The 10,652-nt window shown below is 46.7% G+C and overlaps 1 protein-coding gene across 1 annotated transcript; it reads left to right on the forward strand.

Annotated features, from left to right (window-relative positions):
• Positions 1–692: 692 nt before the first annotated feature.
• LOC135050440 (uncharacterized) lies at positions 693–3,384 on the forward strand. The gene is made up of 4 exons (XM_063956929.1): positions 693–1,181; positions 1,708–1,767; positions 1,843–2,055; positions 2,672–3,384. Exons 1-4 carry the CDS (start codon positions 833–835, stop codon positions 3,337–3,339), a joined length of 1,290 nt encoding a protein of 429 aa, XP_063812999.1. The 5' UTR covers positions 693–832; the 3' UTR covers positions 3,340–3,384.
• The last annotated feature ends 7,268 nt before the right edge of the window (positions 3,385–10,652 follow it).

Consider the following 10,652-nt stretch of genomic DNA (forward strand, 5'->3'; position numbering starts at 1 on the left):
AGCATTCGTATTCGTATTTTTTGTATCTTCCGATGTCGATGTCATTCGTGCTTTTCTGCTGTAGAATGCGGCCGCGTTTAGTTTTTCACGGCCGCGTAGGGGTTTTTTTTTTACGAATGCGTCACAAGTCTGTTACGGCAGTGTTTTTTTTTTGCGGCCGCGATTTGACTTCTAAGTTTCGTTTTCGTCACGCGGCCGTGATTGGTTGTATTCGTCAAGGAGGAGTGTCTGTGCATGTTACTATAAAAACGCCCCAAACACTCCGCACCTCGTGGGTTTAGCTAGTGGAGAGGAGAGAGGAAGGTGTATTTGGAGTTGGTGAGTTTGGTGGAGTTTTTGGTGGATTTGGAGAGGAGTTTGGTGATTGTTGAGTGCTGTACTGTGTGTGTTAGTAGTCTTGTGAACTTTGTTGTATTGTTTTTTACCAGTTTGTTAATTTTTTTGTCCTTGTATTTTTTTTTCAGTCTTTTGTCTTTGTTTGTGAGTGAGTGAGCGTGTGTGTTGGCTGTGTGGTGTGTAGTAGGAGTAGTGGAGGAGTGTGTTTTGTGTTTTATTTTTTCAGTGTTTTCTGTTGTTTGTCATGTCCGACTCAGAGGTCAGTGTGGTGGCGGAGGTTAGTGAGGTGGAGGCTGGTAGTGAGGTGGAGGCTCGTAGTGAGGTGGAGGCTGTTAGTGAGGTGGAGGGGGGTAGTGAGAGGGAGGAGGTGAGTGAGGAGGAGGAGGAGGGGGTGCCTGTTGGTCAGTTTTCTAGTGATAGTGATGGTGCTGTGGCTCCGCAGCCACGCACCACTACCAAGACTGGCAGGAATATAAAGTTCAGCTATGCTGAAAACATGGCGTTGGTGCGGGAGCTGATGAAGCACCATCGCCAATTGTTTGGTCAGGATGCTGCCAGGGTGTCCTCCCGCAGGAAGTCTGCCCTGTGGGGGCAAGTCATACTTGCTGTCAATAGTGAGGGTGTGGTGAGGCGGACAGAGGACACGTGCCGCAAGCGGTTCTATGATATCAAGCGGCGTGTCAAGGCCAAGATGGCCAAAGAGTCCAAAGCTGCACGTCGGACCGGAGGTGGCCCACCTTTACGTGTCGCCTATCGGGACTGGGAGGAGCCTGTGCGGGCATTGATTCCTTGCGAAGTGGTGTCTGCTACTCACGTCCGGGATTCTGACCGACCCACGCAGGATGGTAAGTTTGTTTGTTAATGGTGTTTTTTTTTTTTTTTTTTCTTTTTTTTTGGGTGTAATTTTTGTGTTTTTTACTGGGTTTTTTTTAAGAGTGCAGGCCTATGCTCCCTTAAGATGTTTTTTTGGTCTTTGCAAAATTTATGCTGCAAGCATATGTTGCTTTACAATTTATGGACCTATTTTTGGCGCTAATGCTGTAACGTGTGTTTGTTTGCATGCCTCATTTGGATTTAACTTAAACAGACCACTGTAAAACTTGTCCTTTTCAAAAACATTACATTTTGAATAACTTTGAAAGTAATTACTCTCTGCCATATTTTTCAACATTGATGTTTGTTTATGATAAAAAGTGTTGCTCACATGACTTATTTTTTTTTTAACAACTCCAAAAACCCAAAAAAAAGGCACTTAAGCTTTTTATTCTTGTGTAAAACAAACAAAATATATGCTTACAGTACATCAATGGTTTGCACTGGGTCCTTTGTTAAAAAAAAATGAAAATAATGTTGATGTTCCTTTTTTCACAGTCACACAGGCCAGCCGGCAAGAAAGGCCTCAGACCAGTCGTGATGATGCCGGTATTGCAGGTAAGTCTTTACTGTAGTCACTTTTTCTGAAAAAACATAGAAGTACAAAATATTAATTTTAAAATTTCAACCTAGGTTCTGCTTCTGGAAGCCGCCCTCCTGTAAGGCGCCCATCACAGGGCTCGGGCCACTTACCAAGGAGGCCAACTAAGACTCGGCGTCTTGGGTCTGATTCTGCTCCTCCATCATCCCCACCCAGGCGAAGGCTATCGGCAGTGTCATCCCAGCCACCACTGGCACTATTGGCGAGTTCGCAGAGTGATGAGCCCACATCACCTCAGTTATCTGGTGAGTAAAATTTGAAAAAAAAAACATAAGCAAGAATATACACAGTACATTTCTGATGTTGTTAGTGTGTTTGGAGTTTACATGTTTTCCCCTGCAATCAATGTGATGTAATGTCTTCAATTGCTCAAGGTGATTTGATTAAAATAACTAAGGTCTTAGTGGATGGTCTAGACAATCTAGTTGTTTGTAATAAACTGTTTGGACGAAACATTAAGCACACACACGTTTTCCTTGAACACAATTATGAAGTGTATTAAATTTAATTACTAAACACAAAAGCAAAAATAGTGATCACACATCGTCCCTAACCAGTATGTAGATGGCTTACTTGCTCAGCTCCTCGCCACTATACAGGTAAGTAGTCTATCTCGTGGTGAGGGGAGGGAATATAACAGTGTAATGTTGTGGAGGGAAGTTAGTTATGTGAGGAATCTGCAAATTGGTCAATATCTGTGCCAGTGTGGGGTTTATGTTTGTAAAAAGTGCAACATAGTTAACGCATAGAAAAACAAGAGGTAATATTTCAAAATGGTCTTATTATGAATGTATTAATGTGTTGTATTAGCCACGCCCAAATTTAAAACAAACAACATTGCATGTTGCCTACCCCATACAGAGCCCAACTTGATGTCCGGTGACGAGCAGCAGGGACCAGAACAACAGCCATCATTCACACTGCAACTTACAGCTGTTGATCCAAGCATGCCAATCCAGTTGCAGGATATACCCCAACCAACCAGCAGTCCACAACTGGCACAAGCTCCCCCCCAAACCCAAATTCCTGACGACTTTTGGTCAAGTTGGACAAGCCAACAGGCCCAAAGCAATGCCACCCTCACCCAACACACACAACACCTTGCCAGTCTGCCCCATCATCTTCCGCGTCTTAGTCGCAACTCGGGCAGACTAATAGTCCAAGTAGGGAGAATGGCGACCTCTATGGAACAAATTAGGGCGGAAAATAGTCAAATGAACGCAAACTTAACACGCATTATAGATGACCAACAGCGACATCAGCAGGCACTTGTACAGATAATCCAACACAATCAAGTGGTGAATGAGGCCTTATCCAGGATAGTAGCCAGCCACACTGCTACAAACACACAGCTGATTGCCAGTTTGAATAATCTCAGCAGCAATATTGCTAACATGGGTGGGCATCAAGCTACCTCCAGCTCTGGAACCACAACCCCGGTTCAAACGCCAGTAACCTCCCCTGTCCGGCGTTCATCAAGAGCACGTGCCAGTGAGCCAGCACCCAGCACACACAAGAGAAAAAAATAAATGAAAACTTTTGTTAAGACAAAATAAAAGCTTTTGAATTAAAAACACATTCCTGTGTCCGACTCTAAAATGTATGAAGCTGGTCTGTATGTATGATGTTATGTTGTTCAAGGGTAATGACTGTAACTGTTTGTTTAGCATCAACTAAGCACAATGGACACACCACTATAAACAACAAACAGTAAGTAACAGAACACACAATAGAAAGTATACGAAAGTGTTTAGAGAAGGATAATTAGAGCATACTAAAACTAACCTGTAAAATATCGCAGGATCACTTCTTGACGTACCTGCCTCCCTACATTTGTACTGACACTGTCACCAGATGGTTCTAACTCCTCTGCTTGCTGGCTGCTTTCTCCCTCACCATGTGCAAGATGATGGCTTAAACACAGATTATGGAGAAAACAGCAGCAGAACACAATCCTAGTCACCTTTGAGGGACTATACAACAAAAGGCCACCAGATTTATCTAGACACCGAAAACGTGACTTCAGCACCCCAAAACATCTTTCTATCACATTCCGTGTAGCCTTATGTGCATGATTATAACTGTGTTCAGCAGGAGAATCAGGTTGGGACAATGGAGTAAGGAGCCAAGAGTAGCAGCCGTAACCCCCATCACCTGAAAAACATATATAGTCAACATTAGGACATATGTTAGATGATTCTCTCACCTCCTACAAAATGTAGCCTGTGGTTAAAAGACATACACACATAACATTTACAACATACCCAACAGCCAGCCATCAGGCATTTGTCCCTCCTCAAATTTATCGAAGAGCGATGACTGACTGAGGATGAAGGAGTCATGGCAGGCACCAGGGTAACCAGCAACAACACTCATAATTTTTAATTTTGCATCACAGACCACCTGGACATTAGTTGATGCATCCATATGCCTATTAGTATATATATACTGGCGGCCCTTAGGTGATCTCAGCTGAACGTGTGTGCAATCTATGGCCCCAAGCACATTGGGCATGCCAGCAAGCTCATAGAAAGCTACCCTGACAGCACTCCACTCCGACTCCTCTGTAGGGAAGCAGATTGATGCTTTAATGTGTGGCTCCAACACATCCAAAACCTGAGTGGACATTAAAGAAGCTAAGGTGAGTGTCATGTTAGCTTAGTCTCTACAATACTGTGGTGTTTCAAATTACACAAGCAACACTTAGCCATAACCGCATAGGTATTTGTAGACTCACCTGCATCAAATATCTCGAAAAGGTGGGCTGTGAGATCCCAATGACGTCGCCTGCCACAGCCTGGTAGCTCCCAGTAGCCATAAAGTGTAACACAGCCAGGAGTTTGTGTAGGCCTGAGACAGAGCGAGAGCGTGCTGTCTCAGGGTCTATGCCCAGTTTGACAAGGTCATACAGGTGGAAAATGTTGTTTCTATTTAGGCGGAACATCTGTATGACCCTATCATCGGACAATGCATTTAAGTTTAAACGCCCTTTAAAAAAACGAGGCTGGCGCAGCCTCCGCGGTACCTGGACAACCTGTTGGCCATGTTCACTTACCTGGTCCTGATTCCTGGAAGCCTCATGGAGCAGTCTAACGTATCCCACAGCCAACAAAAAACCATTGCCACACACTACAGCCGCCATTTCAGAGTGAGAGTAGTTCAGAATGTGGCTGAAACTCTTTTATAGGCCCAAAAAAACAGGTGTGAGTAATGCAAAATTAAGTTCACATGTAAACGCGGCTTTCAAAGGCTGGCGCGTTTTTTTTTAGGAAAAAAATGCGAATCGTAATAATTCGCGGCCGCAAATGCATTTTCGCGGCCGCAAATACAATTACGAATGGTTAGTAAATGACCGAGATTCGCATCTAAACAGGCGTAATTTGACCGATGGTGTATTCATTCGTAATTTTAGACTTGACCAAGGAAAAAAATACGAATGCCCTCATCACTGCCGTAAATACTGTTTAGTAAATGACCGAGATGACACTTAGAAGAAAAAACGCAATCACGGTCAAAATCGGGAGCTTAGTAAATGTCCCCCATAGAGATCATTCTTAAACATGCAGACGTACGTTTCTACACCAGGGAAGGGATTGTAGCCATATTTGCATAAAGCCAGAGAAGCAATACTGGCAAAAGATGCCTACGAACGTTGCAGCACCCACTCAGAATGTGGCCCTAAATGTACCTTATAGGCATCAAACAGACATTTATAGATACAATGATGTTCCATTCATTTCTAGTATTGAAATTCTGACATTCAGGTCTATGGAAGCTAGACAGGAGAGGACCAAAGTATGGGACACACCTAAAGGGTATTAAACTTCTTTTCATCAAGTTTATGATCCAATATGGAACTGTTGAAATAAAAACACCTCACCAAGGTTTTAAGCCACTGACATTGGGCTCTGAACCTGATTTGTTATCTCAGCAAAGCCCCCAACGCAGGTTCGGATGTGCAGATGGAGAATGACCACTGTACAACCCCGTCTCTGTATCACCAAGACTGTCTGCTAGATGCATCATCGCTTTGAAAGTTATAAATTTGGAGTGAAAAAGTACCAGCCAATCAAGTCACTCACATTAACTGATTTTATTTGAATAATCAGGAAGCAAGACAATTGAACTATATAAACAATATATTACCTTCGGTATGTGACAATGCTGTTGAAGATGTCTTTCTTGCTGATTGTTGCTTTGTCGGAGTAAGCTTTTTCGGTGTGGGGACTGTTTTGCTGCTTTCCTGAGGTGTAGCTGTTCCTGAAAAGTATTATTTAACATAAAAAAAACTTATACACACACACACACAAATAAGTTTTGGAGATATTTACCTGTACCACTATGTCCAGCCCTTTCTTCCTCTCTGACCAACCTAAAGTATTTCTCAAACTTTTTCTCCCATACTTTCTGTAGTTTCTGTCCAGCCTGTATTTTCTTTTTGGTCACCCTCCTGCAGTCTCTCAGTCTTTTTTTGCAGCTTGATATTGTCCGCTCTCTATTCCCAGCAACAGACACATTCCTTGATATCTTCTCCCATGTTGTGTTCTTGAAGCTTTGGTGTACATTTGTTGCTTGTGGACCAAAAAGCTGCAAGCTAAAGGAAATTACTGCATCAATCAGAGCTTCTGTCTCTTCATCTGAGAATTTTGGTGCCCTGGTGCTTGTTCCCTCCTCTGCAGATTCCTCTTCGTCATGTGATCCTCCAGTAACCTGTTCCTGCGATCTTGTTTCTTGTTCATCCTCACTCCGTGTCATTTGTTGGGGTGTAGTTTCCTCTTCCTCTGTTGAAGATGGTGAACGTCGCCTTTTCTCTGCAGCCATTTCTTCAAAGTGCTTCTATTACATTTAAAAAAATATTATATTTTAAATAATTATTAAAATTATACAATTTGCATATTTACAATATGTAAATTATTTTGTTAATTATCAATTAAAAGTGTAGAACTAAGATGTAAAAACTAGTCCCAAATTAGGAATATGGTTTACAGACAGTATGAAGTACAAGCGAGGATCAAATACAGTTAAACACATAATATGTGACGGGTATATTTGGATAATTATTTAAATTTGTGGAAATGTTGATATTGACCATAATAACCGTGCAGCCAGTGGCGTGCAGTGAGGTCAGTGTCTGGTGAGGCACTACAGCCATAATGTCCACTGGATCCTGCAGATGACCCCTATCGCCACCGAGCCAATGCCCGTTACTGCCTCTGAGCCAGTGGCTGCTGCCACCGCCAATGGCTTACAAACTTACCTACCATCAACTGACCCAGCCCTCCGCCACTAATTTGCATCTCAGTCCGATGCCGCCAATGCCCGCTGCCTCCCTCTCATCATATTTGTGATATATTGTACATTGTTATAGAAAAAAAATAAAAATGAGTGTTTGGGACTGGAAAGGGAGTGGGAGGAGGACATGAATGCAATTTTGTTGTCCAGGGCTTCCATTAACTTAATGGAGAAGGGTCTTAATGGGTTAAAAAATGTTTAAAAAAAATGCGTCAGGTCCCCCCTCCTAAGCATAACCAGCCTCGGGCTCTTTGAGCCGGTCCTGGTTGTTTAAATACTGGGAAAAAATTGGACAGGGGTTCCCCGTATTTAGACAACCAGCACCGGGCTCTTAGACCGGTCCTGGTTCAAAAAATACGGGGGACAAAAAATGTAGGGGTCCACCGTATTTTTAAAACCAGCACCGGGCTCCACTAGCCAGGGACATAATGCCACAGCCGGGGGACACATTTATGTAGGTCCCTGCGGCCGTGGCATTGCCCCCCCAACTAGTCACCCCTGGCCGGGGTTCCCTGGAGGAGTAGGGACCCCTTAAATCAAGGGGTCCCCCCCCCCCCTCCAGGCACCCAAGGGCCAGGGGAGAAGCCCGAGGCTGTCCCCAGCACCCCTGGGCGGTGGGTGCCAGGCTGATAGTCATGAGTGTTAAAAAAAGAATATTGTTTTTTGTTGTGGAGCTACAAGGCCCAGCAAGCCTCCCCCGCTTGCTGGTACTTGGAGAACATCAAGTACCAGCATGCGGGGAAATAACGGGCACGCTGGTACCTGTAGTTCGACAAAAACAAAAAATACACAAATAAAAACACAACACACACCGTGAAAGTAAAAATTTATTAAACCACACTGACACACTCACACATACTTACCTACATCCCACGCCGGTCACCTCCACTTGTCCAGTAGAATCCAATAGGGCCGGTACCTGTAAAATTATACTTACAAACGAATGAATGAATATTATGCCCTCACTGATGCGGGAAGACGTTCGCCCCTTGTACTGTGCCCCTTGTAGTTATGCCCATGTAGCTGCCCCCTTGTACTGTGCCCCCTGTAGCTGCCCCCTTGTACTGTGCCCCTTGTAGTTGTGCCCCTGTAGCTGCCCCCTTGTACTGTGCCCCTTGTAGTTGTGCCCCTGTAGCTGCCCCCTTGTACTGTGCCCCCTGTAGCTGCCCCCTTGTACTGTGCCCCTTGTAGTTGTGCCCCTGTAGCTGCCCCCTTGTACTGTGCCCCTTGTAGTTGTGCCCCTGTAGCTGCCCCCTTGTACTGTGCCCCTTGTAGTTGTGCCCCCTGTAGCTGCCCCCTTGTACTGTGCCCCTTGTAGTTGTGCCCCTGTAGCTGCCCCCTTGTACTGTGCCCCCTGTAGCTGCCCCCTTGTACTGTGCCCCTTGTAGTTGTGCCCCTGTAGCTGCCCCCTTGTACTGTGCCCCTTGTAGTTGTGCCCCCTGTAGCTGCCCCCTTGTACTGTGCCCCTTGTAGTTGTGCCCCTGTAGCTGCCCCCTTGTACTGTGCCCCCTGTAGCTGCCCCCTTGTACTGTGCCCCTTGTAGTTGTGCCCCTGTAGCTGCCCCCTTGTACTGTGCCCCTTGTAGTTGTGCCCCCTGTAGCTGCCCCCTTGTACTGTGCCCCTTGTAGTTGTGCCCCCTGTAGCTGCCCCCTTGTACTGTGCCCCTTGTAGTTGTGCCCCCTGTAGCTGCCCCCTTGTACTGTGCCCCTTGTAGTTTTGCCCCTGTAGCTGCCCCCTTGTACTGTGCCCCTTGTAGTTGTGCCCCTGTAGCTGCCCCCTTGTACTGTGCCCCTTGTACTGTGCCCCTTGTAGTTGTGCCCCTGTAGCTGCCCCCTTGTACTGTGCCCCTTGTAGTTGTGCCACCTGTAGCTGCCCCCTTGTACTGTGCCCCTTGTAGTTGTGCCCCCTGTAGCTGCCCCCTTGTACTGTGCCCCTTGTAGTTTTGCCCCTGTAGCTGCACCCTTGTACTGTGCCCCTTGTAGTTGTGCCCCCTGTAGCTGCCCCCTTGTACTGTGCCCCTTGTAGTTGTGCCCCTGTAGCTGCCCCCTTGTACTGTGCCCCCTGTAGCTGCCCCCTTGTAATGTGCCCCTTGTAGTTGTGCCCCTGTAGCTGCCCCCTTGTACTGTGCCCCTTGTAGTTGTGCCCCCTGTAGCTGCCCCCTTGTACTGTGCCCCTTGTAGTTGTGCCCCCTGTAGCTGCCCCCTTGTACTGTGCCCCTTGTAGTTTTGCCCCTGTAGCTGCCCCCTTGTACTGTGCCCCTTGTAGTTGTGCCCCTGTAGCTGCCCCCTTGTACTGTGCCCCTTGTACTGTGCCCCTTGTAGTTGTGCCCCTGTAGCTGCCCCCTTGTACTGTGCCCCTTGTAGTTGTGCCACCTGTAGCTGCCCCCTTGTACTGTGCCCCTTGTACTGTGCCCCTTGTAGTTGTGCCCCTGTAGCTGCCCCCTTGTACTGTGCCCCTTGTAGTTGTGCCACCTGTAGCTGCCCCCTTGTACTGTGCCCCTTGTAGTTGTGCCCCCTGTAGCTGCCCCCTTGTACTGTGCCCCTTGTAGTTTTGCCCCTGTAGCTGCCCCCTTGTACTGTGCCCCTTGTAGTTTTGCCCCTGTAGCTGCACCCTTGTACTGTGCCCCTTGTAGTTGTGCCCCCTGTAGCTGCCCCCTTGTACTGTGCCCCTTGTAGTTTTGCCCCTGTAGCTGCCCCCTTGTACTGTGCCCCTTGTAGTTTTGCCCCTGTAGCTGCCCCCTTGTACTGTGCCCCTTGTAGTTTTGCCCCTGTAGCTGCACCCTTGTACTGTGCCCCTGTTGCTGTGCCTCAAACACACACACACAAAAAGAAAAACACACACACACATACTTACCGCTCCTGCAGCGCTGCCTCCGTCTCCCTCCGCCGACTCCTCTCTGCTGTACTACGGGAGGGACGTCATGACTCATTACATCTCTCCCACTGTACCTCCGCTCAGACACTAGGGGTCAATTATGACCTCTAGTGTGATTCAGCGGCGCCGGCTGCAGCGGACGCCCACACAGCCCACGGCGCCTGCTGCAGCCGGGAAAGGGGGATCAATAGTGATTGGACAGCCAATCACATCTAAGGGAATGACAGGGGCGTGCATTAATCCGGGCTGAATGCACGCCCCTGTGATGATGCATAAGTAAAGGTGCCGCTTACCCGTTCTTTTTCAATGGGCTTTCACAGCCCATTGCAGCGCACCGCCCCCTGCCCGCCCCCCGCTGCCCGGACTTTAATGTTAGGTGCGGGAGGCACCTCTCCTGCTGCCTCCCAGCCTAACATTTTCACGGGGGGAGATTATTAAAATAATAAAAGAATATATTTATCACAGACTCTGTTATAAATATCTTCTTTTTATTATTTTAAACATTAGGACAGGGGAGGCACTGCCTCCCCTGACTGCACGTCCCTGCTAGCAGCTATTATTACTATAAAAATAACCACCTCTATAGTACTATTTACACATGCTGAACCATAATATCAATATATTCAAAATAAAAGCACCACTATACTACCTTTTAAACATGCTGCACCATTTATCT

The sequence above is a fragment of the Pseudophryne corroboree genome, chromosome 2, assembly GCF_028390025.1.
Source record: "Pseudophryne corroboree isolate aPseCor3 chromosome 2, aPseCor3.hap2, whole genome shotgun sequence".
Lineage (NCBI taxonomy): Eukaryota > Metazoa > Chordata > Amphibia > Anura > Myobatrachidae > Pseudophryne > Pseudophryne corroboree.

What these genes read in the sequence shown, in the direction of transcription:
- LOC135050440 (XM_063956929.1), top strand. Translation starts at nt 833, where the DNA reads ATGGCGTTGGTGCGGGAGCTGATGAAGCACCATCGCCAATTGTTTGGT. An exon ending in TGACCGACCCACGCAGGATG is followed by an intron (nt 1,182 to 1,707) that starts GTAAGTTTGTTT and finishes CTTTTTTCACAG; the next exon opens with TCACACAGGCCAGCCGGCAA. An exon ending in TGATGATGCCGGTATTGCAG is followed by an intron (nt 1,768 to 1,842) that starts GTAAGTCTTTAC and finishes ATTTCAACCTAG; the next exon opens with GTTCTGCTTCTGGAAGCCGC.